Source organism: Phocoena sinus, chromosome 4, assembly GCF_008692025.1.
Source record: "Phocoena sinus isolate mPhoSin1 chromosome 4, mPhoSin1.pri, whole genome shotgun sequence".
Classification (NCBI taxonomy): domain Eukaryota; kingdom Metazoa; phylum Chordata; class Mammalia; order Artiodactyla; family Phocoenidae; genus Phocoena; species Phocoena sinus.
Window position 1 is genome coordinate 20,549,864 of NC_045766.1, and position 26,568 is coordinate 20,576,431.

At 48.1% G+C, this 26,568-nt stretch overlaps 1 protein-coding gene across 2 annotated transcripts in view; it reads right to left on the bottom strand.

Moving 5' to 3' along the window:
* The window catches only part of NMNAT3 (nicotinamide nucleotide adenylyltransferase 3), a 125,171-nt gene extending 101,019 nt beyond the window's left edge, over nt 1-24,152 (bottom strand). Inside the window, exon 1 of one of the 2 annotated variants that reach the window (XM_032630861.1) lies at nt 23,908-24,152. Coding sequence is in view for 1 of the 2 variants with exons in the window: in XM_032630860.1 (XP_032486751.1) it covers nt 23,530-23,776 (247 nt within the window). In the remaining variant the exon portion in view is untranslated. Of the gene's footprint in view, nt 1-23,529; nt 23,885-23,907 lie in introns of those variants that run through there. The other variant, XM_032630860.1, reaches the window with a different exon arrangement.
* Nucleotides 24,153-26,568: the final 2,416 nt, after the last annotated feature.

A 26,568-nucleotide genomic window follows, 5' to 3' on the forward strand; every position in this document is an offset into this window, starting at 1 on the left:
ACCAGGGGGCTGATTTAAACGTAAACGTTGTACCACTACTGCCCATGAGCCTGGAACAAGCTGAGAATAAGCGCAGTGATGAGAAAGCCAACCACTGGCGGACGTGTCCACTCAGCGGCAGGCAGAGAGAGAGCTGGACTCTGGGTTACAGAGGAAGGGCATAAATAGAGATAAACTTGATTCTGGGCTCAGAAACTGTTCATTAATAAGACTGACCTCCTTTTCACGCTGAGAGCATTTGTGTGCCCTTCCATACTTCCAATAAAATCACAAAGATAAGATGCCAAGCTGTAAGCACGTTGCTGTACTGATTATGATACAGAGGCAGGTAAAACTGAAGACAGAAGCAAAACCATGATGTCTCTCAGGCCAATTTTGCTTTTGACTTGAAAACTGGGCAGGCCTATCTCATGATCCACCCGTTGGTTCATCACAAAAATGAACGTGGACACCAAAGATACAAATCTCCCAGCTGGCTGTAGAATGCATCATGGATTTATTTGATCAATGGGATCTCTATGTTTTAAAGACGAACTTAAAATTGTTTCAAACTCCTTCACTGCCATTAATAATCCCTTCATTTAGCAAACATCAATCAGCATCTACTATGTGTCAGGAAGTATGCCAGGAACCAGGGAGACAGAAGGGTAAGCCACATTCCTGCCTACAGGGCTCTCCTGACTGTGCTGGTGGGGGGCAGACAGGCTACCTGATGTTCACAACACATATTGGAACTGGCATAAATGGAAACAGAGGAAGCCTGAGGGCACCGAAGAGGGCTCCCAGCCCAGCCAGGCTGAGAGTGTGCAAAAGGGGTACAGAAGGGTTCCAAGAGGAAGTAGCAGGTGTTTGAGGTCTTGAAGGATGAATAGGAATTAGGCAGGAGGCGAGTTGGGAAAAGAGTGTTTGCAAACCTGGGGAAGCGGGAGGCCATGGGGCATGTCAGGTTCAGGGATGCAAGAGGGTCAACAGAGTAGCTAAGGTTGGTGGAGGGGTATGGGGTGGTGACGGGAGGGGGGAGACGACAGCGTTCTCCAGGGCCTGTGTTCTATGTTGGCAAGATTGAACTTGATCATGATGGTGGTGGCTGGTGAGCCTCTGCATGGTTACACAGGGGATGATCAATCCGAAAGTGATCAGCTGAGGGTCTCCTGACCGGCAAAGCAGCCTCCAGGGACACCTTCCTTTATTCACCACTCCTGAGGCAACAGCAACTTACAAGCGTCGTTAGCAGACAGATCTCCAACAAGCAAGTCAGCCTGCTTTCCCTTCCATAATCCCTCTCTCTGAGGCCACAGCTACTTTCAATTGCGTTCTAACTTCGAGAAGCGATAAGCATATGATCCTTTCCGTTTACAAGTTTTTGATCATCAGCCTGGCACCGTAGCTGTAAATGACCCATTTTCTATGATATTTTTACTTCTCTAGATGAAGAAGGACAAGAAGCGCTTTTAAATTACGAATGTGCACGAGCCACAAAGGCAGGGAATAATTAAGCATCTTTTGCCAATAGAAATATAAAAGCAAGGGTTTGAAAAATGAAATGCAAGCTCGTGGGCCGTGTCAGATGACCCACGGGGCCCCAGACTCCCCCTCCACCCAGGCCCCAGGCTCTCTGGACATCTCTCTGGACATCTCACAGGTGCACCTGCTCGCCATAATCAGTTTACCTAAAACCAGGAAGAGCTGGGCTGGCAGCAGAACTGCTGCTATGAGAGCTCTTAAAACGGCTCCCTGAAAACCAGCTGCTTTAGGTAGCAGGTAGGCCCCTTGCACTTTTAGGCACGAACTCCTGCATTTTCTGCTTCTAGGAGGGATTTTTAAAGATGGGGTTGTCACTAACTCAGATGCATCCAAGCAACTGAAACATTTGGTCAAATCCTGATTGGAATGCCGCAGGGAAGCAGCCACACTCATTGGTGTTGCGAACCCCTCTCCCAAAGGAGAGCCAGCCAGAGAAATGTCTGGTGGTCTTCCTGTCCCGGTGAGGGCTGGAATGTGGGTGAGGAAGAGCCTTGGGAAAGGATGGGAGGCGAGGAATTCAGCTCACTAAGTGAAGTGGAGAGGACGCTAGCATGAAGAGTCGCATGCCTATTGGCAACTTAATGTCCCATTTAACTGGCATGTAACGTTAATTGACAGAGTAGTATGTAAATGAAAACACGACTGTGGCTTTGTGGCTTTAAAAGGTGCTGTTGGCACTTTTGTTTTGAAAGCCCAGCTCTGATGAGCTACACAGTTTCATTATTGGGATGACTTACTCATCAAGAAACCACGCCAACCACCAAATTCCTAACATCTTCCACGTGGGACTGTGCTCAGTCCTGGGGACCAGGGTACAGAGGACCCAGTCCCTACTCTCGAGCGGGGGTCAGACATGGAATAAACGACAAGCAGCTTCTTAAATGTTCAAAACACCATGCGTGGTCAAAGCAAAAGCTCGTATCATCAAAGCTGGGGAAGTTCTAAATGCTGCCCTCTTTACATTTTCAACCCTTGTGGATGACAATAATAAATCACAGTCATACTAAATCAATAATCAATAGGAACAGTGACAATGGCTAAAAGTTATTTAGTGTACTGTGTACCAGGCACTTTTTAGGTCTAACTCATATTTCGACAGCACCTACACCAAGCCTGTTATTACCCTGTCTTTTGCGTTATCTTTAATCTTTGCAAACACGATGCAGAGAGGTACATATTATCATCTTGTTTCTGATGGTCCTTTGAACTCGGGGCTCATCCAAAGATGAGGTACCAGGAAACGTGGAGCAAGGACGAGCTCCCGTCTGATCACAAAGGCTGGGTCACTTCACTCCCCACTGCCTTGAAGGCGCAGAAACCAAGAGGGGCCCCAGACTCCCCCTCCACCCAGGCCCCAGGCTCTTTGGTATTCAAGATGGGCTCATTCATTTTTGCAGGAAACACTAGATGTAATAAGCATATTAACCATCTTTTAGACGTCAGTCACAAATCCTTCCCTCGAGAGTAAATTGTCCTCCATCCTGCGTATCTCAAGATCCTTGCACAAGTAAGGAGAGGTGAGAGCAGGTTAACGCGCACACTCTACCCTCAACAGCAATGGCAAGGGGGCCTCTCTTCAAAGTTCAGCAGAGTGTGTGTGTGTGTGTGTGTGTGTGTCGCAAGGGGTGTCATGGAGGGGTTTGATGGAGGGTGGGTCTATGGGCTGTCTCATGGGGAAGCATGCAGTGGATGTGGGGAGGTCAAGGGCAGGTGACAGGGGCTGGGCTGTGCTGCGTGTGGTGGAAACCACAATGTGGGGGACATCTCACGTGGGGTGTGCCGTGGGGTGTATCATGGGGGTGGGCCCCCTGGGTGTGCTCTGGAGGCTTTGCTGTTGGGGGCTGACACGGAGGGTGCTTGCAGCTTTGCAGCTGGGATGTGCCAACTAAAGAATGTCGCTCGCCACCTGGTTCTACGAGAATGAAGTCCTTAGCCACCATAGTGGCTGACCTTCGGCACACCCGGGGAGGAGTTCAGGGTGGAGATCAGGAATAAGGCAGAACAGGCCTTCAGAGAGTTAGATATCCGCAGGAGAAATTTTTATGAACCCCTGCTGGGCTACACCCCGCAGGCCTACAAGCACTGGGCTTGCTCAGCCACAAGACCAAGGAAGAGCCCGGAGTCGGTGACAGAGACATCAATGATTCAAAGGATGGGGGAGCTTACATGTCTGGAGCAGAGACCTGGAGTGACACCGCACCTGCGGGCAGGCCGTGGAGGCCGTCTTTGCTCCTGGGGGCCGGGGGAGGTTGCCAGTTATAGGGGGAGGTACTTCAGGTGGGCTCATCAGTTACCAGGGAAACCAGCAGAGGGGCACGCCCCTCACCACCCCTTTGGATGAGAACAGTCACTAGCTGGGGCGGGGACCAGTAGGTAGGAAGGTCAGTCGTGTGCATAGGGTGTAGGTGAAGCAGGCACTAGTCGAGCAGGGAATGTCTGGAGAGCAAGAGAACAGCCATCTTGAGTGGCCTGACCATACCACCCCAATCCTCGCATCTTTCCATACATAGAAAGGCACTAAAACCATTAACTAAGGTGCTGGATACTCGTGACTAGCAGCAACCTTCCCCTGAGATGTGTGCTTGATTACACCTACCTTTCACCAAGATCACATATATGCTGACCTCCTCCCTTACCTCTTTGGAACAGATCCTCAGAGCTCCTGAGAGGCTGTCCCCCCGGGCTACGGTCCTCGGTAGGACACTGAGCAAACTCAACTCACAGCTCTTATGTTGTGCGTTTTGTTCTAAGCTGGCAGATGTCTTGCGGGGTTGTGCTGTGGAGGTAGGTTACCGGTCTGCTGTGGTGTATCACGGGGGTGTGCCGTGGGGGTGCGTGGAGGGCGGGGAGGATCCTGCAGTCCAGAGAGGTGCCTCAGGTCCCCGTCACAGCCGTGGGGGACCCCGGACAGCCCGCGACTACCAGGCCTGAAAAGGCTGCTTGCTCTTGGCCACTGCACCTGCCTGATACCCGTGACGGGAAGCTCATGCCTCAGCACCCTCACTCTCCCCCAGGGAGACACTGGGGTGGCATGTTCTGGAATTCTGCCGGCTGGAGGGGCCTGGGAGGCCCCTCTCTTCCTCAGCCACTCACACCTGCCTTTCTGTGACAGGGTCCAGGTGGTCTTTGCGGGTCACATCTGACATCGCCTCTGCACAGCCCCTCCCAGGGGATACCCAGGACACAGCGTAGGTGAAGGGAGGCAGTGCCCTTGGCTTTCTCCTCTTGCAGGGGGCCCAGCACAGGGAGCCACAGGCTTCTCTCCCAGAGCAGCAGCCTCTTTCAAGGTCCCCGCACGCCCACACCTGGCTCACCCCTCTGACCCTCCGGCTCATCTTCCGAGAGAGCTGCTGGAGTGGCAGATGCCGGAGAGCTCAGGCATGCGGGGCAAGCACTTGTTTGCTGTTTTGAATGTATATGTCAAATTTTCCTCAATCTTTAATAGGAAAGATTTTCAAACACCCTGCCAAGTTGAAAGAATTTAAAAATGAACACCTGGCTATCCCCCACCTAGGCGCTACCATTCCTATTTTATTATGTTTGTTGTGTAATATACCTATCCCTCCATCCATTCGTCAATCCAGCTTATTTTTTGGATGCCTTTCATAGTAAGCTGCAGACAGCAATACCCTTCTCCCTGAACACTTTGGCAAGCATATCACTGACTGGAGTTCTGTATTGGTTTAGCATTCTTTTCCCCATTTTCTGAACATAGAGTGAAATGCACAAATCTTGAGGGAGCCCTTCAGCGAATTTTGACAAATGCACGCACCCATGCAACTCCAACCCCTATCAAGACACAGAACATCCTATTGCCCCAGAAAGTCCTCTCACGCCCCTTCCCGCTCAACCTCCCAGTCCCCCTCCCCCCCAAGCAACCACTGTTCTAAATTACAGTGTACAGTCTCTGTGTCTGGCTTCCCAGGGGGTGTGTCCATCAGTAGTTCCTCCTTTTCATCGGCACGTAGTATTCCATTCTCTGGCTGTACCACAGTTTATCTAGATAATTTTCCCATTGGTGAATCCCTTTCTTAAAAGTAAAGATTATTGCCTCATCAAGGTTGTTCTGTAATGAAGTCACGCTTGCATTCTAACCTGTCCCTCTTGTGGGGAGAAGACCAGGTGTGCTCAGACTTAGCGTAGCCCTGCCTGACCCATGGGAGGGGACGAAGGGCAGAAATAGTGTATTCCGTCACCTTTGTGAAAAAAGAGTGAAAATCACAGTTCTAGAGCAGAGACACTCAAAGTGTGATGGGATGCAAGATGATTCTAGGCCAGAACTTTAATATGTTTATTGTTACAAGTATGTCCTATAGCTGGCCTGTGAAACCAGTTTTCCTACATGAAAGGGATATATAGTTTGCTTTTTGGTGGGGTTTTTTTGGCTTCACCTTTCAGCATGTGGGATCTTAGTTCCCCGACCAGGGATCGAACCCGTGCCCCCTGAATTGGAAGCTCGGGGTCTTCACCACTGGACGGCCAGGGAAATCCCTAGTTTGCTTTCAAAATAAGTTTATTTACATAAAAAGTTTAAAGAAATATTAAACAAATACACAGGGAGTAAAGATAGGGAAAAAAATCATGAGAATTGTATGCAGATGACTGTGGTGTTGGGAAACATTCCCTAGAGCAGCGGTCATCAACCCTGGATGAACATTCAAATCACCTGGAGCTTTAAACTCACCCATGCCTGGGTCCTACCTCCAGAGCCTCTCATACAATTGGCCAAGGTGTATCCGGGCGTCAGTAGGTTTAAAAAGCTCCCCAGGTGATTCTAATGTGCAGCTGGGATGACGAGAATGGTTTGGAAAGCCACGGTTCTCCAAGTGTGGCTCCTGGGCTGGCACATATCACACCACCTGGGCACTTCTTCGGCATGCAAATTCCTAGCCGCCACTCCAGAACTACTGAATCAGAAACTGGGGATGGGGCCCAGCAATCTGGGGCTTCACAAGCCCTCCGGGTGGGCCTGATGCAGCTCAAGTTTGAGAGGGGCATGGGCAAAAAACCCTAAAGGCAGCCTTCATGGTACCAACTGGGCCAAGGTCAGCTGGTTCTGCCTGAGCCAGCCCCTGGGAAGCCCTTCTCCTGCCTGGGACAGAGAGGGTAGGTGGAGACCAGGTGGTGAGAATTACCAAGGTGATGACAACCTGGTGTCCACCGTGTCTCAACCTCAATTAATTCACAAACCAGTTAATCAGCCCTCAGAAAATCCACTGTTGACTACAATTTTATTTTCACCCTGATTTTTGATTATCACTGACCTCCTTCCACTCCATTACCCTTGTTAATGGAGAATTGACCATGCAGTTAAAATGAATGTTTCCTCTACTAACAGAGCTGTACCAGATTCATCTCAGAGTCCCTCGCAGCCCAGAAAATGTGATGAGTCTATGGATATATCGATCTGATACAATTCATTTCACCCAGAGTATATGAAATTACCACTCAGAGGTCACCTATTATGTGTTCCTATGTCCAAAGGCTTATAGGGAAGAAATAGAGTGTTAGTGGAAGAATAACACGGTATTTAGAGAGCTAAACCAGTACTTGGCCAATTCTGGCCTCTTGGCTGGCAGTAACGTCTGTATTAAAAGATGCTCAACACAGTCCTACAGATTTGTCAAAGTCCTTGGAAATATTGAGAAGATAAGAACAAACACTCTGAGGGCTGCTTTTCTTCACTGGCTGGCTTTTTTTTTTTTTTTTTTTTTTTTTTTTTTTGCAGTACGTGGGCCTCTCACTGCTGTGGCCTCTCCTGTTGCGGAGCACAGGCTCCAGACGCGCAGGCTCAGCGGCCATGGCTCACGGGCCCAGCCGCTCCGTGGCATGTGGGATCTTCCCGGACCGGGGCACGAACCCGCGTCCCCTGCATCGGCAGGCGGACGCTCAACCACTGCGCCACCAGGGAAGCCCCGGCTGGCTATTTTGATAAGGAAAAATGCAAAGAAAGAGGAGGCTAACAGGAGCTCACGGAATCTGATTATCTCTTCCAATGCTAAGTCTGAAAAATGAACTCTCATGTACAGCTCAAAAGATTACAGAATTTGCCAAAGAAAATGTGCTGGGGGATCGGCAGCGACAAGTGGAATTTGTCTTAAGTGTACGTACCATGAGAAGATGTTGGACAAAACACCATGGTCCTTTTCTCTTAGCCTAACACAGCAAAGGCGGAATGCCACCACGAAAGACAAATCAGGCAGCCTTGGGAAGGACGGTCGAACACTGCAGGGACTCTCTCTGTGATCAGGCATCAAAAAAGACTAGGCCAGCTGTCTCATAGTTACCTGACTCTGGACTGACTACAAACGGCTCTAGGACAGCAACCACAACTGGGAGAGCCAGAATCTGGTCCCACTAAGTGACTCCCCCTAGGAGCCCGCCCCTCCAAGGGCTGCCCCACCCACGCCCTGCACCCCTCTGCCTCTGCTCCCGAGCTCCGCCCACCACTGCCAGCATTTATTTGTGGGTCTCCAGAGTGCAGAGCTGTGTCTAATTCAGACCAAGACAAAGTACATCCTGAGGCCTCAGCAAATGACTTAAAGAACAAACAAACAACTATTTATTATAAAAAATTACATCATACAGAAAAGTAGAGGAAATAGTGTAATGGATTGCAACACAGCCATCTCCAAATGCTCATTAACGTGTTTCCAAGTTTACTTCACCTTTTTTCTGCTGGAAGTATAAGTACGCACATTATAAACACCATGACATTTCACCTCTGAATACTCCGAAAATAAAGGACACTTTCTAAAGCAAGGCCACTTTCTTACTTATTCATAATACCATGATCACACTTGACAAAATTAACAACAATTAACAAAAATTCCTCAATATCATATAAGACAGGTCCAAATGTCAGCGTATATCTTTTGAGGAAATAAAATATCAATACAGTTTGGGCAACCCCAGGAGAGACAGAGCAGATGTGAATGCCCCTGCAAGGTCCCCAGGAGGCAAATGTGCTCACCTCTGTCCCACCTGGGGGCTCCATCATTCCCAGAGGTGCGAGAAGGTGGAGGGGCATTCCCTCAAGTGGGGTCCCCTTCTGGAGATTTGGGGGACCTCGCCCCGACAGTGCCACCACATCCAAACAGAGCGCTCCCAGGCCCCTCCAGTCAGCCGTCTCCCACTCGGTGACCAGTCTTGTCCAGGAGGCTGGATCTGATCAGACGAACCCACCTGTAGGCCCAGCTCTGCCAGCGACAAGCTTGCCTTGAGCAGGCCGCCTGAGCTCTGGGAGCCTCCGTGTGCTCCTCTGTAATGTGGGAGATAAGGCCTGCCTCAGAGGGCAGTCATGAAGATTGAAGGAGACAGTGACACAGGCTCTGTCGTGGAGCACCTAGCACACGGCCTGGGCAGTAACGAGCTCACTGAAGTTCTGCTGCTGCCACTGGGGGTGGCAGTGATCCCCTTTAAGGCCGTAAGGGCAGCTGAAGGCATGAGGCTGAGCGAGGGCCAGGCAGAGAGAGGCCCGCACCCTGCAGATCTCTAAGGTAGGGCTTGCCTGATGCAAGAGGTCCTAGGGTGGGCCCTTCCCAGCTCCCGTGTCCTCCATGCAGGACGGTGCTGCCAGATGGAAGTGCTGACAAGTAGGGGGAGGAAGGCCGTTGGACCATCGGAGCATAAGCGTTCCCTGCACGGGGCCTCTGGCCGCCCACCTGGGCCATCTGGTGTCTCCTACTGGCCTGCCGCTAGCCCTGAACCTCACCTCAAGGCACCAACCCTGGTTCTTCAAAACCACCTGCCATCAGCTCCTCCTCCTTTACTCTGTGTTAATGACAACCACTGTCTACCACCACCGCTGCCCACCATCAACACTACTGTTTATTAAGCATCTGCTACATTCCAGGAGTTTGCTGTGTAATTTTTGGACAATATCTCCCTGACTCCACACTCCAATCTTTCAAGAAAGACATGATTACCCTCCTTTACTCAGTGACTTAAAACAATATACATTTCATTATCTCACACTTCTGGAGGTCAAAAGTCCAAAAGAGGTCTCACTCGATTAAAACCAAGGTGTCGAAGGGCTGCATTCCTTTCTGGAGGCTCTAAGGGAGAATCCATTCCTTTCTGGAGGCTCTAAGGGAGAATCCATTTCTTGCATTTTCCAGCTTCCAGAGGCCTCCCTATTCCAACGGGAACGTGTCCCGTTCCATCTTCCCAGCCAGCGGTGGCCAGCCCAGTCTTTCTCACACTGTATCACTCTGACCGCCTCTCCAGCCTTCCTCTTTCATTTGTAAGGACTCTTGTGATTACATCGAGCCCATCTGGATGATCCAAGATAATTTTAGAGTCAGCTGATTAGCAACCTTAATTTCGTCTGCAACCTTAACTCCCTCACGCCATGTAACCAAACCTATTCACAGGTTCCAGGGATTGGGATGTGGGCCATTATTCTGTCCACCAGAGAGAGACTGAAACTCAGAGAGGTAATGGGGCTTACTCAAGGTCACACAGCTATTAAGTGGTACCAGACTCAGATGTCAGATTACGGGGACTCCAATCTAGCCGTGCTCCTGCTACTTCGCTTTGTGACCTTGGGCAAGTCACTCAACCCTTCTGGCCTCAGTTTCCTCACTTACAAAATGAAAAGGCTATCTAAGCACTCTAAAGCATCTCCTAGCAGCCAATCTGTGACGGTCTGAGGATCTTGACCTTCTCCTAATAACACATGTGAGAAAGCCCAGGACCCCATGAAACTCACCTCATCTTGTCCACACTAACTGAGGCTCCAGTACTGACCGTTAGAGGGAGCCAGCATCAACTTCCTTCTTTCCCCTACCTGGAATATTCCAAGCCTTTTGTCCTGGGAACCATGGAGATATGGACTTACGGACACCTGACTGCCTTACCCCCATGCCCCTCCCAGCACACCACACAAATCTTAAGTCAACTATTATGTGTTTTCCTCCCAATCCCCAGCTTAGAGGAGAGTAAGGATTAAGGTTTCTTTACACAATGAAAAGAAAATGAGAGAGTGAGAAAATCAGACAGTAAACATACAGGGATGCGCAGGCTTTTTTGTTGAGAGTTCCCAAAGCAAGGCAGAAAAAAGCTCCTCTTCTTTTCCTTTTTATAATGCAATTTTTAAAAAAGCACTTTTTATTACAGAAAATTTCAAACACATACAAAAATAGAGAGATGAGCACAGAATTTGTTTTAACTCACTCCCAGGCCTACCACCTCCAATTCAGGTACTTCTCACGGTCTGAAATTTGAACTTTGAATCACCATCTGCAGTGGGCCACTCCATGTGTTGGTCCTGCGTCCCTTTGTTTTGGAAACTGCTCTGCTACCACTCCTTATGATTCTGGAAGGTCTGTCAATCAAGATGGCCAGAAAACTTTAACTATAGGACAAATCAGAGCCCCTTTTCAATATGAACACTGGACAAAAGAGTATCTTCTTCTGAAATCAGGAGCTGTAAACTCCACATAAGCCTGGAGCTGCCATTCTCCCTACCTCAGAGAGTGAAGCCAACACAGTGGTGTTCACAGTGGAACTGCTGAAAGACAGAGAAGGTGTACTTCCTGGTGCCATGATCTGAGCACCTGGATCCAGCTGTGCCTGACACCCCGAAACTTTTTTATTCTAATAGCCATATTCCTAGTTTTGCTTGACTTAGTTTGAGTGAGGTTTCCATTCCTTGTAACAGAATCTTGAACATCCCCAGAAAGCCTTCTTTAAAACAACTAGCATAACTGTCCATTTTTCCTGTGGGAGTTAGAGATTAGTCTCCTTAATTTAACAAAAACAATCTATATTCCTTAGGGAACACATTTCCTAGCAGAGTAAAAATATGTGATTTAAGGATACTTCCTCAAGCAGGAAAGGACAAGCTGTCAGAGAGTGGTCCTGGGTTGAACAGGGAGACTGCACAAAAACTGGGCTTTGGGCCCACGCCTCCTGGGGTACAGCCATGAAGCTAGGCAGGATAGGGTGGGACCAGGTTCCAGTTTCAGGGACTGAGGGAGGACCCACTTAGGCCTCAGATGGTACCTGTCCCTAAGAGATAAGGCTCCAAATGAAATTATAGGAGGTGGATCACAGGCCACCCAGAAACCTGTACTCAGTCACCTTTCCCTACTCTTCCTTCTTCCCCCTCCTCGCCACAGGCCTCCTCTGCACACTGTGGACACAGAGCTCCCCGTGCCAGGCAGTGTGGAAATGAGCTACAACGGACAGCCCATGACCCGTGGGAGCCCACAGTCCAGTGAGAGGAGGCAGGTAAGGGCACGATGGAAGGAGCTGCAAGGCATTATGAGAAGAGGATGCACATAACAGGCTGGGGCCCTTGAGGAAGATTTCCTAGTTTATTGTCTCGCATGAAGGATGGCATACGTATGTTATGCACTGCAGCAGCATCTGTCATAGAGAAAGACTGCAAACAGCCCGGGGCCCACCCACAGAGAGCCGGTTAAGTAAACTGGGGTAAAGCCGCTCAGTGGAATACTGCGCATGTGTGAGGGAGGGAGATGGAGAGGAAGGGAGAGAGGGAAGGACAGAATGCTTTATGTACCGATATGGAAATCTCTCCCAGACATATTGTTAAGCAAAAAAGAAAAAGCAAAATGCAAAATGGTGAGTATAGAATACTGTGTTTTGTATAAGGGTGAAATATGAAAAAGACCTATAAACTCGCAAAGAATTATAAAGAAACAGAACAGTGGTTGTCTATGGGGAGGTAAGGGTATGGGATATGGGATGAGAAAGACCATTTTCATTGAATACATTTACATTTTTTTTAACTTTCCAATCATGTAAATATGTTACCTATTCCAAAAACATTTTAAATAAAAGGTAAAGCTTCTGTGGCATTCAGGGTAGTTCTCAAAGGGATAGTTAGACATGTTTGGGGACTGTGGCTTAGGTGCATTTCCAACACAGCTACAACGTGACGCTGACGTGCCTTCTGTTGAGAAGCAGCTCTACGTCCTGTCCCTCTGTAGCTGGGCAGGCAGGTAAATATGGCAGAAATGACACTCTGAGACATCTGAGGGTGTGCCATGAGCGGTGACGGAACTTCCACCTGGTCCTCTTGGGATGCTTGTTCTAAGAACCCAGTTGTCCTGCAGGGAGGAACCGAGGCCAGCAGCCCGGCCCGGCCCAGGTCCCAGCCACTAGGCCCTGAGTGAGGGGGGGCACTGAGATGGCCAACTAACTGCCACTAGATGAGAGCCCCAGGGTGGGACCTGCTTCACTGAGTCCAGTCAACCCCCAGAACTGTAGAGACAAGAACCAAATAACCGTTTTCTTTCAATCCCTTAAGTTTTGAGGAGCAGTTCTTGGTTTGTGCCTCTGTCTTACACTAGATTTTCCAAGATGGAAGCTTTCTGACACACTTAGAACAGCTTACCTATAAGCCCAAGGGGGTAGCAGAAACCACCCTGGGGGCAACTATTTAGTTGGCCCTATGAAAGTAGGAATAGTCCAAACAAATGAAACATATCACTCTGGATGACCATGGGGACCATTCAGCAGGCTGCTGGGTACCAAGGTCTGGGCTCCAGAGAGGGGATGTGATGGAGCTGAGGATGCAGGAGGCGTCTAGGTAAAGGTAGTCATTAAAAACCAGGGCGGGGAATGAAATCATCCAGGTGGAGTGCACAAACAAGAGAAGGAGACCTTTGGGGATGCCCCACTGAAAATGCCAGCAGAGGAAAAGGAGCAGGTAGACGTCAAAGAATCATCATCAGGGAAGAAGGAGGAAAATGCAAGAAAGAAGAGTTCAAGAGCTGGGCGTGGTCAGAGGTGTCAAATGTTACCCCAAAGATACAGAGAAAGCTCTGGAAGATTTGGCAATGCAGAGGTCACTGGTGACCTCGCTACAGGAGGGTAGTCTTCCTGAAGTGGTGGGAAAAAAGGGAAAATCTCAATGCGTTCCCATCAATATAAATCACTGCAACCAAACTTGATGAGACCAAACAGCAAATAACTTGGGGCTCCCTGCTTTATCCTCTGAGCAACATTAGAGGGGAAAAGGCAGACAGGGAAAAATCAAAATGCATATAATAGAACGAAACAAGGGAGACAAACATTAACAAATTGAGTAGATACCGTCTGCACAACAAAGAGGCGACTGAAAAGCACAAGGTGAGGAAAAACTACCTCTTGAGTCGGTCCTTTTTTTTTTTTTTTTAGAGAGAGACTGTGAAAGATTCCTTTGTTTTGTTGACCATGCACAGTAATGGGAAGGCCAAGTAAAAAGGTGCGGGAGTCCATAGGCTTCATCTAGTCAGCCAGTACTGATGAGCTGGAGTGGCTGCAGGGAACACCTTGCAGAGGAGGATGCAAGCTTGGGTATCAGGGAGTGATGTCTGCTGTGTGCACAGGACACAGGAATAGGGCACTAGCACCAAGCATCCGCCATCCCGGTCTTTATGGAACGCACATTAAACCATGCCTTAAAGGGAAATGGCCTCATTTCTTTAAAATACCGGGATCTTGAATGAATGCCCTTCTCTGCAAATACTAAAATGCCCATGACTCAAAGCGTATGAGATTTAGCCACTAAATCCTATTGAGCTTGCTACATGAACAATTTTAAATCTTCTCTTGGAGTAAGGCCTTCATTTGTAGTGACAAATATGCCAACAGACAATAATAATAAATACATGGAAGTGTTTCTAGAATCTACAATATGCCCCCAAATTTCTGCCATTATTCCTCCTCCATGCATAGAAAAAAACAGGCATATAAAATGGATTGGGACTCAAACTATAGAGTGAATTAAGTTGAAATGTCAGCACAACCATATTATACTCCTCAATTGTTAACAGATACTTTGATGAAGTGCTTACTAAATCTTTAATTGGAGATGGAGTGTTTCTATATAAAGGCAATGACTACAAAACATTTATCACAGTGTCTAAAGCCATAACTACAGACATTCTCTCCCATCCTCTGGTATCAGTGTCAGTACGGTGAATCCAGCATTAATATTAAAACACGGCACTGGAGACATAATTATGGGTTGATACAAATGAGGTTCAGTGTTTTCTCCCAATGAATTTTTCTTTTAAGGTCATCTTAATGTATTACACTTGAAAAATAACAGAAAAAAAATCAAGCTACAAGAGAGGGGGAAACATTGCCAAAATAAAGATAACTCTTATTATATCCTCAGGCCGTCTTTTAAAGTGTTGGGTCTCAAAGTGCATGGCTGCAGAATACTAGAGTTCTGCCCCTTAAATCAAATATTGGTAGTCTAGCCCAACTCACAGGGAAAAGAGTGGTAATATTCTTCTTATCTAAGGTTTTCTTCCCATGAGTTTTCATAAACTTTGAGGTTGGCTACTCTTAAGGTAGTCTTCAACTGAGTATAAACAGGTCTGATTCAGCACAGAATTATGGATTTGGTTATTTTCAGTTTAGTGCACTGATCACGTTCATGGTGTTTAGGGAAGAACGGCACAGCAGACGCTGTCCGTGCTATGCCCTGAGCTCTCAGGACTCATGGTTTTAGAGCAAGCCAGCGTCTTCTGTGAGTCAGCACATGCGTCCCTTTGCCCTGGTGCTTTACCTGGTGACTGGAAGCTGCAGGAAGTCGCAGAGAATTCGCTTCCCCTAAGGAGCCTTGCTCAACCAATGACGGATCGCAAGGGTGTGTATATACCCAGCCGCCGATCCCCAGGAGAGGCCAATTCTGGAATGGGTGCTCTACACACTGGCTGCCGGAAACTCCCAGCAGGTTTAAACTCCAGTGGTCCACGCTGGTGACCTGCTCGATGGTGCGCCTCTCTGGCTCATTTCCCTACTTCCTTATTCCCCTTCTTTATTTGGGATTTCCTTCCAAATAAACCACACAGACTCAAATCCTTGTCTCAAATAAGGACACGTGCCATGATTTCCCAACGTATGGCCAGCTGAGTATGAGAACTGCTGCTTTAGGACGTACCATTGGCCAAGTACTAGGCCCCTGCCAGCACTGGGCAGCAGAGGACGGAGGGGGACAGGGCCGACACTGGGAGAGCTGGCATCAAGAATGTAAAACCTAGGCCCTGAGGTACGGGAGTACCAAGGCCTAAGCAGGACAAGAAGCCAGAGTGATGTAGGGCTGCCCCGGGCCACTGCTGACTTAGGGAGTGAGTGTGTGTTTGGGGCCGGGGGGCAGAGTTTGCTGAAACTTTACCAATGAAGCCCCCAAAGGTTGCAAACCCAAACCCCCCATCCCTACCCCACCACTGGGGACTAGGTGAGGAACAGGGATGAGAGAGACTGGCAGAGGGGTATGAGGCTGCAGGGCAGGGAGGGGCAGTAGCCTCCTCCAACTTATAAGACCCTGAGAATCTAAGTCTACACAGCCAGAGGGAGCACATCTCCTGGCCACTCAGCCAGTGGACCCAGAGGATGTCCCTCGACCAGAGACACCGAGGCAGGGAGCGAAGCCTGGCCTCACAAACTGTTGAGTAAAAGATTTAATCAGGATAAGGCCACAAATGCAGTGACCTTAAAATTGCAAACAGCATAAAGATCATTATTGAACTTGGCTCGCTTTAGAATTAAAAAAAGATTTTACAGGAGTAATAAAACAATATAGAAAGTTTAAAATATAGAAAAAAGTTATCCATTGTCCCACTGTTCAAATGCAATTCTTGTCCCCTTGAGGCAACCCTCATAGACCATTTTCCTGAACACATCTTTCATGTAACAGTATTCTGTTCACTGAGCGGGTAATGACTTTTCTCATTACTAATCTTCCTATTTTTAAATATTCAACCAACCTGGTGTTCTGTAACTTGACTACCCTCCTATACTGGATATTCAAGTCACTTCTAAGTTTTCACCATTATAAATAATGACGCATCTTCATACAGTGGCATTTTCCAATGTTCAGATTATTTTCTTAAGACAGAATTCCAGAAGCAAAAGGTAGCAATTCAGTGACATCTGAAACAGGAAGCCCCCGTACTTTCATCATCTACAGTCCTTGGATTAGTCATAAAATACAAACTGGGTAATAGAAACTGGCATCCTCTTTCTCACACACACAAAAATATGAAGACGAGGTTGACCAATAGCATCATAAAAGTTACACAGAAGTGGTGCTGGGAAAACTGGACAGTTACAGGTAAAAGAATGAAATTAGAACACTCCCTAACACCATACACAAAAATAAACTCAAAATGGATTAGAGACCTAAATGTAAGACTGGACACTATAAAACTGTTAGAGGAAAACATAGGAAGAACACCCTTTCACATAAATCATAGCAAGATCTTTTTCGACCCACCTCCTAGAGTAATGGAAATAAAGACAAAAATAAACAAATGGGACCTAATGAAACTTAAAAACTTTCGCACAGCAAAGGAAACTATAAGCAAGACGAAGAGACAACCCTTAGAATGGGAGAAAATATTTGCAAACGAATCAACAGACAAAGGATTAATCTCCAAAATATATAAACAGCTCATGCAGCTCAATATTAAAAAAAAAAAACCCAATCCAAAAATGGGCAGAAGACCTAAATAAACATTTCTCCAAAGAAGACATACAGATGACCAAGAAGCACATGAAAAGCCGCTCAACAACACTAATTACTAGAGAAATGCAAATCAAAACTACGAGGTATCACCTCACACCGGTCAGAATGGCCATCATCAAAATATCTACAAACAACAAATGCTGGAGAGGGTGTGGAGAAAAGGGAATCCTCTTGGACTGTTGGTGGGAATGTAAATTGATACAGCCACTATGGAGAACAGTATGGAGGTTCCTTAAAAAACTAAAAATAGAGCTACCATATGACCCAGCAATCCCACTGCTGGGAATACACCCAGAGGAAACCGTAACTCAAAAAGACACATGCACCCTAATGTTCTTTGCAGCACTATTTACAATAGTCAGGACATGGAAGCAACCTAAGTGTCCATCGACAGACAAATGGATAAAGAAATGTGGTAATATATACAATGGAATATTACTCAACCATAAAAAGGAACGAAATTGGGTCATTTGTAGAGACGTGAATGGACCTAGAGAGTGTCATACAGAGTGAAGTCAGAAAGAGAAAAACAAATATCATATATTAACGCATATATGTGGAATCTAGAAAAATGGTACAGATGAACCAGTTTGCAAGGCAGAGATAGAGACACAGATATAGAGAATAAACGTATGGACACCAAGGAGGGAAAGCGGGGAGGGGTGGTGGTGGGATGAATTGGGAGATTGGGATTGACATGTATACACTCATATGTATGAAACAGAGAACTAATGAGAACCTGCTGTATTAAAAAGAATTAAATTAAATTTTAAAAAGTGTTACACAGAAGAAGGCCCGACGGGAGAATTAAAAAGCAAAGCAGTCTTTGATACTAAGTCTAGGGTTCATGCAATAAACACCAATTTCTGATCTTTAAAATGAACATTTGAAGGTCAATCATAATTTCAAGTTAGACTCCTACACATTAATTCGTGTAAAAGGCATTCTGTTCTAATGATCAACTGCTCACAGAGAAACTTCTAGCCTTTTAAAGCCTGCTCTTTACCTGGCCTGGTGGGATTCCCTGACACTGACATTCATTCTCTCCCATATGCCACTTACTGGGCCCCAATTGAGCTTAGTTTCCATCACTTGTTTTCATCATTCTTCCCCCCGCCCCCCACAACTGCCCACCCTTTTTGGCGAGCAGACTGGCTGAGAGCAGAGCAGCTGGTGGCCGTGGTTAGGAGCAATTAGGTTGACTTTGTTGCTCAGCCTTGCTCCACACTCCTGTCTTCCCAGTGCGGTAACTAGGTGGGAAGGACTGGAATCAAGGCGCTAACCCTCACACATCTGCCTCGAATACGTGAACTCTGCAAGTCCAGAGAGTTCCCACACTCCTACCTGGGCTGTGTCCTGCCTTGACAGTTCATTTTTATAACAGGAAGCAAGGGAGGGGGTTGATGACAGGAAGGCGGAAGGCAGGAAGGAAGACTGGCTCTAATTTAAAACCATCTTAGGAGCTCTAAAAAGTTCCAGGCTGACTGATGGGCACATTTACTCCTTAGAACCCTTTTCATAAATACCTACCCCTTAACATGCACTTCCTAGAGGCAATAAATACCGTCACTGTGTGTCAGCCTTATGGAAGGCAGATTTCCAGAGCCACTTCTTTTCTCCATGGCTCAGGGCCACACGATTACAAGCCTATTAGACTTGTACCCTGAGAATACTGTGGTCAAGCCCAACCCCACCAAGACTGGCGCGGAGGCCTGCTCAATTTCTGCACAGCGATGCGACTTTCCTTCCTTTGCTTCAGGGCAGACGGCAGCTCACCTCTGGTAATAAGGTCTACCTCTGAGACAGGTGGGGATCGAAGCTGTATTTTGTCATCAGCGCTGGCCAAATAAATCAAATAACTCTCTAATAATATTTAGTCATGGAGAGAGAATGCTTCCTGGGGCTGTTTGGATCATGTCTTATTTAAAACTGGACTTTGAGTGTGATTTTCTCTTTGTTCTCAGAGGAACTGACCGGCCTTGAAGGTAGGCGTGGTGTGCCTCCGGAGGACGCTGGGTCCTGACAAGGGGCCACGATGGGATGGCGGGGCTCTGAAGGGGTAGGTCGCTGCCAGCTATCCCGCCCTCCCTCAGCTGTGTGCAGACAGGTGTCCTCCACACACCCAGACAAGAACAGTCAGCTTTGCCCTTCTTTCCCCTCAAATGACAGGTCTCTAGACACAATGTCATAACATCTATGCCAGAACCTCAGCCTGATGTGCCCAGAGATACCAAAGAAGGAGAAAAAATATAAGCTCTTGGTGGTCCCTGTTACTCTGAAGGGAGAGGGCCTCAATGCCCACCATGCCCAATCTACCCCAGGTGAGCTGGACACCTGTATGTTGCCGCCAGCCAGTATGAGAGATTCTGAGAGCTAGCACAAGTGAGACAACATCCAAGGAGGGGCTCTGTACCTCTAAAGGGTTAAGGAAACTGGAGCATTAGCATTATTTTCCCATTTGGAAGCCAAAGCTCAGTGATTTTTAAAGTACACATTCTCATAAGATTACTTTGGCCGCATAAAATATTGTTTGCCACAATTCATAGAAGAATACTATCCAACAGTCTTCAAAGGTACATAAATAATTCAGTATAAGCTTCCAACCAACATTTCCAGGCCCCCTCTATCTATATCAATACTGACAAAATCTCTATATCTACCCCACCTTTATGCGTTCTCCTGGCATGCCAGGCTTCTCATTCACGGCAGTTAATCTGGTTTATAACTTGACATTGTGTGTGTGGTCATGTGCTTAATTCTGTCTTTACCAATAATCTGTCTCATGATGTCTTTGGGCCGCAGGAGGGTGGAGACTGTGTCACTTTGTCTCAGCATTCTAACCCCCAGGACACTGCCTGAGAATGTACAGAAGGAAGAAAGGGAGAGAAGGAGGGAGGATAATGAACAAGACATGGTGCTGGGTACCAGGGGTGCTCAATCCAATAGCTGTGGAAGCGCTCACAGCCCACAGAGGAGGTAATGCCAGGGTAGCTGGAAAAGTCATGCCCAGCAGAGGTGCCCAGTGGGACCATGGGAATGCAGGATTGTTTCGGAAAGGCTTCCCTGCAATAGGCTGTGCCCCTGCAGGTGCTGCAGGGGTTCCAGCTTTTGGGGCAGATGCGGCCAGAGACAGGGACAGCAGGAAGGCACGGGGATGCAGATCAGACCTTTACTGGGCAGGAGGCCAGACCCAGAGATGGCAGAAAGGGCAGATAGCCCTGACTTCTAGAAGACGCTGCCACCTTCATCCAAGGCGTTTTCACCCCCCAAACCCATCACTGAGAACCTGTGATTTCCCCAGAGTTGATTTCCCCAGATTCACACTAGCCACAGAGCGCCCTTCTATTCCTAGTTCCAAGATTGGTGCTGTGGGTCTATGTGTACATGAGAGAGACAATGATGAGGGAGTCACAAGTCCACTGTGATTTAGCAGAACCACACAGCTAAAACGGTGGGGCAGGAGCTGCCGTCCTGAGGCCTGCCCTGCAAAATGGGATCCGTCTGTCTTTACAAGGGAACTATGATAAATGAGCAAAGACAGACACTGGTCAGGATGAACCACTTTATTTAAAAGCTTCGACAGCCCAAAGTGGTTTAACATAGTTGCACGGAAGATTTATCTAGATGATAAAATACCTAAACTTGAAAGACACATAAATTATAATTTTGCAGTTTTTTTCCTTTTAAGGTTTCACATAGTCAAGTGCTTTAAGTAATGCATGAAATGCACGTAAAGCTGTCTGGTTAGCGTCTGCAGAGAACCTCTGCTTCCAGATGGGACAGAGCTCAGAATCAACGCCACCCATCTGTGTCTGTGGCCTTCCGTTCCCTCATCACAGTGGACAGCACTGGAGGATTCATCAATATAATAATAATAACAGCAGCTATTATTGACTGAGTACTTCCCAGACCTTGTGCTGTGCATTGAGGACGGCACACCACACACTTATATATGAGCATGACTGACTGCTCATAACAGCCCTACAAATGAGGGACAATGAGTCCCAGGTTACAGATGCAAAATTGTACTTCAGAGAGCTTCCGTCATGCATGTGAGGTCACACAGGCAGCTTCATCTGACTCCAAAGCTGCAGTGTTCATCACTAAGCTGCAACATACATGAAAATGCTTGGCCCTTAGCAAGGGCCTAAAAACATTAGTTCTCTCTCCCTATCTGCATACTCCCTTTTTTTTTTTTTTTTATGTGGTACACGGACCTCTCACTGTTGTGGCCTCTCCCGTTGCGGAACACAGGCTCCGGACGCGCAGGCTCAGCGGCCATGGCTCACGGGCGCAGCCGCTCCGCGGCATGTGGGATCTTCCCGGACCGGGGCACGAACCCGTGTCCCCTGCATCGGCAGGCGGACTCTCAACCACTGCGCCACCAGGGGAGCCCCATACTCCCTTCTTTTAACAGCACACTTGCACATTGAGAAATTTGATCTGTGGGTTTAGGTTCCTTTGTTCATTCGTTCATTCATTCATTCATTCTTTCATGCATTCATTATGGGCCCAGTATTCTGCTAGGTACAGGGCTTACAGAATTGGATTCCACAGCTCCTGGACCAGTCTCAGGCAATTACCATATCCATAGGAGGGCAGGGGTCAGCATGGCGCAGGGGCAGCTTCTCACCAGGGACCCACACCCAGCTGTGGGTTAGGGACAACCCAAACAAGACAACGCTGGATCTTTTTCAACCCTAGTTTTCCCCCCACGCTTTTGCTGTCTTTTCTTTGGCCTGAGTCTTCAGGCCTTCTGACAGCCTGGCAGCCCAAGAGGCCCTTTATCACCCAGAACACGGCTTTTTCCCTCCAGGGCTGATGCTTTCCGGTAAAACCACTGCCAACAGATAACACAACTCCCCCACTAATCACCCTGCACAGTTCCTCAGAACCAACCTCTCACCCCCACCTCCTATATTCTGCCTGCCTTGTTTCACCAATTTTTACCCAGAATAAGGAATAATAACCAAAGCAACAGCAGCAGTAACTTCTACATGTCAGGCACTGCTCTATGTATCTTAGGTACATTAACTCATGAAATCCCCATAATAACCGTGTTAGGTAGGCACTATTATTACTCCTATTTTAGTTCATTTAGGGGAAGAGGGAGGGAGGTTACATTTCTTCAGGGCCAACTAGATGCCAAGCACTGTCTTAAGCTTGCACAATCAGATAATAAGTGACTCGCCCAGGGTCAGGCACAGAGCTGGGAAGTAACAAATAAGAACCTGAACCCAGGTCTGTGAGTGCCTAACCCATTGCTCTCCTTTTGCTCTCTGCAGGTGGCATTGCCACGGTCTGCGAGGGGAAACAGAGTGGCTGCACAAAGCCTGCCCTCTCCCCCTCTTCTTCCCCCAGCACCCCTCTATTAACACCTGTCCTCTGCTTTTTTTTTTTTTTTTACCCCTACTCACAAACAGTGCCAGACTCTTCTCTCAACTGTGTTCTCCACTCTCTGGGCCTCCCGGCCTGTTTTCATGGAGCAAATCCGCAGTTTCCACCAACAGTATAAACCGAGCCAGAGAAGGAATTGGCATCATCCAAGCCAATAAAATATACCAAGCAGTCACCAGCCAGGTGTTTTCTGAAGCTTCCAAACCTCTCCTAAATCCCTGGGGGTCCTCAGCAAGGGACCAGTAGGGTTGCTGCCTCTTGGGAGTTTTCTGGTCAGTTTTGGGGGGTGATGCCACCAATAAAAATAAGGAAATAACATGCTCAGTGGAGGAGTGTGAGCCTTATGTTCTCAGGGGATTCACGGTGTTGGCACTAACAGGTGAGCCTTTCTGGGAAATGTATACCTGGCCCTGACGGAAGCAGGAGGCTTTCTCTGGCAAGGCCATTGGATCAGGCTCTCTCCTCTGGGCTCCAGAGCACCACGGCTGGGACTACCAGTGTACTTCACCTGGCCCACCCTGCATGAGCTCCATGAGGGCAAGGCCAGTGTAAAGTGGGAACCAGTTAAATATTTTAAGAATGAATGACTAAAGCAGGCATCATTTTAGAGAACAAGCTGTTTGAGAGATTCTACTCAGACAAGGAGACAGGACTCCAGGAGAGGGGAAGTGAGTGCCCAGAGGCAGCACTCTGCGTTCGGCCCAGATTAAAACCTGATCCATCCACAGAAATCTTCACCTTCACTTCACTTACTGCACGCTTGGAACACCACTAAGTCATTTACATGCAAAGTCTCAATCGTCAATGGGGAGGCACAGTCCCATTTTACAGAGGAGGAAGTTAGGAAACTTGCTTTGCTCCCTGCTTTCAGTGGGCAGGACCTTCCTTTTCTCAAACAAGCCACACTCTCTCCCAACTAGTGTGTTTACTCCATCGTTCTCCACCTTGGGACCCTGCCATTCATACTGAAGTGTGAGCTCCAGCATCCTTTATAGATGGGGACCACCGGCTAAACGCTCTCCCAGCACCCTGCACTTCCTATCTTCACAGATCTTTCAGTTTTAACTTTTACACTCACATGTGGAGATTACCTATTTGCTGTGGGTCTCTCTTACCAGACTGCGAGCTCCACGGGGGTTGGGCACTACGTTCGTTGGACCGCACTGTACCCCCCAGCACTGAGCCCAGTGTCGGGCACTCAACGGCATGCAGGATTTGGTGGATCCTTATTTGCATTTGTTGAGGGCTCGAGTGCTGAAGATGGGCTCGGGTCTGAGCCACAGGGGTGCTGCGGTTAGGTCGATAACGCTGTGGCGAGAATGGGTGGCGCCAGGTGTAGACAGGAGGATTTCTGGGGTTCATCCGACCCAGACGGGTTACCGAGCTCCGCACCCCGCCGCCACCTGTCGCTCCGGTGCGGTGCAGGCCAGGTCTCGGCGGGCGCCCACCAGGGCAAAGGTGGGCTGAACAGGCCCGGCCTTGGCTGCGCTTACCTGCGCGTCGCGCGGCTCCGCAGAGGCACTCGGCGAGCCTCTGGGGACTGTAGGGGACTGTAGGCCCGGCGGCGCCAAACCGGGGCTCTCCGCCCGCGCTTGGCCCCGCACCCAAGGCCAGGTGAGGACCGCTCCAGGCCTCAGCACGCACCGCCCTTTACGGTGGGGCAGCCAGTCACCTGCCCTTCCTACCCCCGCGGTGGGGAGAGGGCCTAAGGCGAACTAGACTCTGCACCGCAAGGGCTCCCCCGAGGTGGGCGGAGTCAGAGAGAAACCGCGGCGCCCGACTTCCTCGCCGGGGGCGGGCCCTAAAGAGACCGCGTCCCACGCCCCGCCCCTTTACGCCAAACCCCGCCCACTCCCCACCCCCGCCTCTGCTCCCACTCCCTGGCTTGTGTGAGCCTTTGCATTTTATTTTCCTATGTTTTGCGTTCCGCTTTATTTCTTATTTTTATTTTTACTTTTTTTTAAAGAGCAAATTTAAAAATATAAGTAATGCATGAGCACTTTTTAGAAAATAAAATTACCTACATGTTCTTATAATGGAAGCAACAGAACCCTCTCCCTTGCGCCCCACCACGGAGTCCTTTATAACACTTACCCGTTGAGTTCAGCTAGTGGTTACCTGCTTGTCGCTAAAAAATAAGCTTACATAGAGGTTTCTTGAGTTATCTGTTGACTTTCTGCCATGTTCGATGAGGATTTACTCTCTTCCTGCTGCCCTGCCTTCCCTCTCCTGACAAGTTTACACCTCTGTTCTCAAGTCCTGCCGTGGTGAGCTCTGAGACCTCAAATCAGGAGTGGATGAAGGCTTTCTGGGGCCTGAAGTGTATACAATTGTGGGGGGAGGGGAGTAGGAGGGCTGTTTTAGAAAGCCCTACAGAATCAAGCCTTGCAAATGATAATTTATTTAGAATGGGAAAAAGCAATCACAACAAAAGGCTGGGGCCTTAGAGATTCAGATCCTTATCCTCTGAGATCTTCGCAGGTAATTTATTTCCTGAATTTGCTTCCCCAGTGTGGCCTGGCCTCCTCTGCCCACCCAGAACCCTCCATAACTCCCAGTCCTTACAGGGGCGGTGAAGGTCAAGATGCATCAGTTTCTGCCAATAGGATTTCCTAATGGAGTGAACTGAAGTGTGCAAAAAAAAAGAGATGTCAAGGGTGATGTCAAGGTTTTGTGACTGCTGCACACCTCATTCCCAGCTTTTCCTAGCATCCGTGACAGGTTCTTAGTACGGAGTGTTTTGTAAAGCTGGCTCTGGGCCCCTGCCGGGTCACCAGATTCTCACAGTGCTCCCATGACCTTGGCTGGACAGGCATACCGTCTCTACTTTTAGGAGGGCCCTTCCTTGTCCCCTCCCGAATCAGCACTGGGGACACACAGCTAGCACCCAATAAGTGTACAGGTGAAGGGGCTGGTCCACCTCTGCTTACTCAGACTCAAGAAGCGGTGTCCACACCCTCCCTGACACCCCTCCTCTCCTGAGAGTTCAGTCCTTCCCCTTCCTCTTCTCTGCCTCGTGTCTTTCCTGCTTCCTTTCCTTCCTCCCTCGTCCAGCTCCCAAGAATCAGAAGTGACTCCCTTACAGTGTGAAATGTGCCTCAACAAGGTGACCTTGGGCAAAGTCACTTTACCTCTCCAAAGCCTCAGGATCCTTCTGCGAAATTGGAGGCAACAACTTTTGGGGGAGGATTAAGTGGCTTCATAGGTATACGCATGAAGATGTTTTTTTTTTCCTTTTTTACAGCCCTTTTTTTTTAACAACTCAGAAATTTTAAACAGTGGTCAAATTTATTGCTCTTTTCTTATTATTGCTTCTGGATTTTGTATCATACTTAGAAAGGCCATTCTTACTCTGAGATTTTAAAAAATTCAAGGATAATGATCTTTGGATGGTCTCTTATTGATAACGCGGTTTGTCTCCTAGCAGGGTGGGAGGCTTGAGAGAAAGGTTAGGGACTTAAAATCTGTGTGTAGCATTGGTACCACAGGTTGGGTTCAAATCAAGGGCTAAATCATTCTGAGTCAGGGCCCTGACCCAGGAAAGGAGAGGCTGGACACAGAGAGCAAGAGGGGGATGGGCAATGACTTCTCCATGCAAGGGATGCTTCTTTCCCTGGGGTAGTGAATATTAAGGCTTGGTTTAGGAGGAAGCCTAGCTTCCCAGGTGTGAAGTGGTGCCTCCTAGTGGTGGGAGGTAAGAACCTCACATAATAACCTTAATAACTTCACTTATCCCAAATCAAGGAGGGGCAAAAGGCTGTGGTTGAGAAATCCATTCAGGGGAGACAACTAGCTCCTAATACTCTAGATAAGGGACTATCTACATGAAAGTCATGCCCTTTGCTTGAGGGCACACAAGGCTACTGGATCATGGGTATAACAGGGATAATTTTTTTTTTACCTTTTTTATATGGGTAAGTTTTATTTCTCCTGAATCCTATCTGCCATTAGAGTCAAGGAAATGGCCAGGTAATGCTGCCTCAGGAAGGAGGAGGATTTTACATCTCAGTTTGGGTCCCTTTCAAGCAGAGTCTGAGACAAGGATTCAAGTGCAAGTGTTTTATTTGGGAGTCCAATAAAAGATGCATTACTAAGGCAGCTACTGTTACAAATAATTGGAGCTTGATCCTGCAGGAAAATTCTAGAAAGCCAAG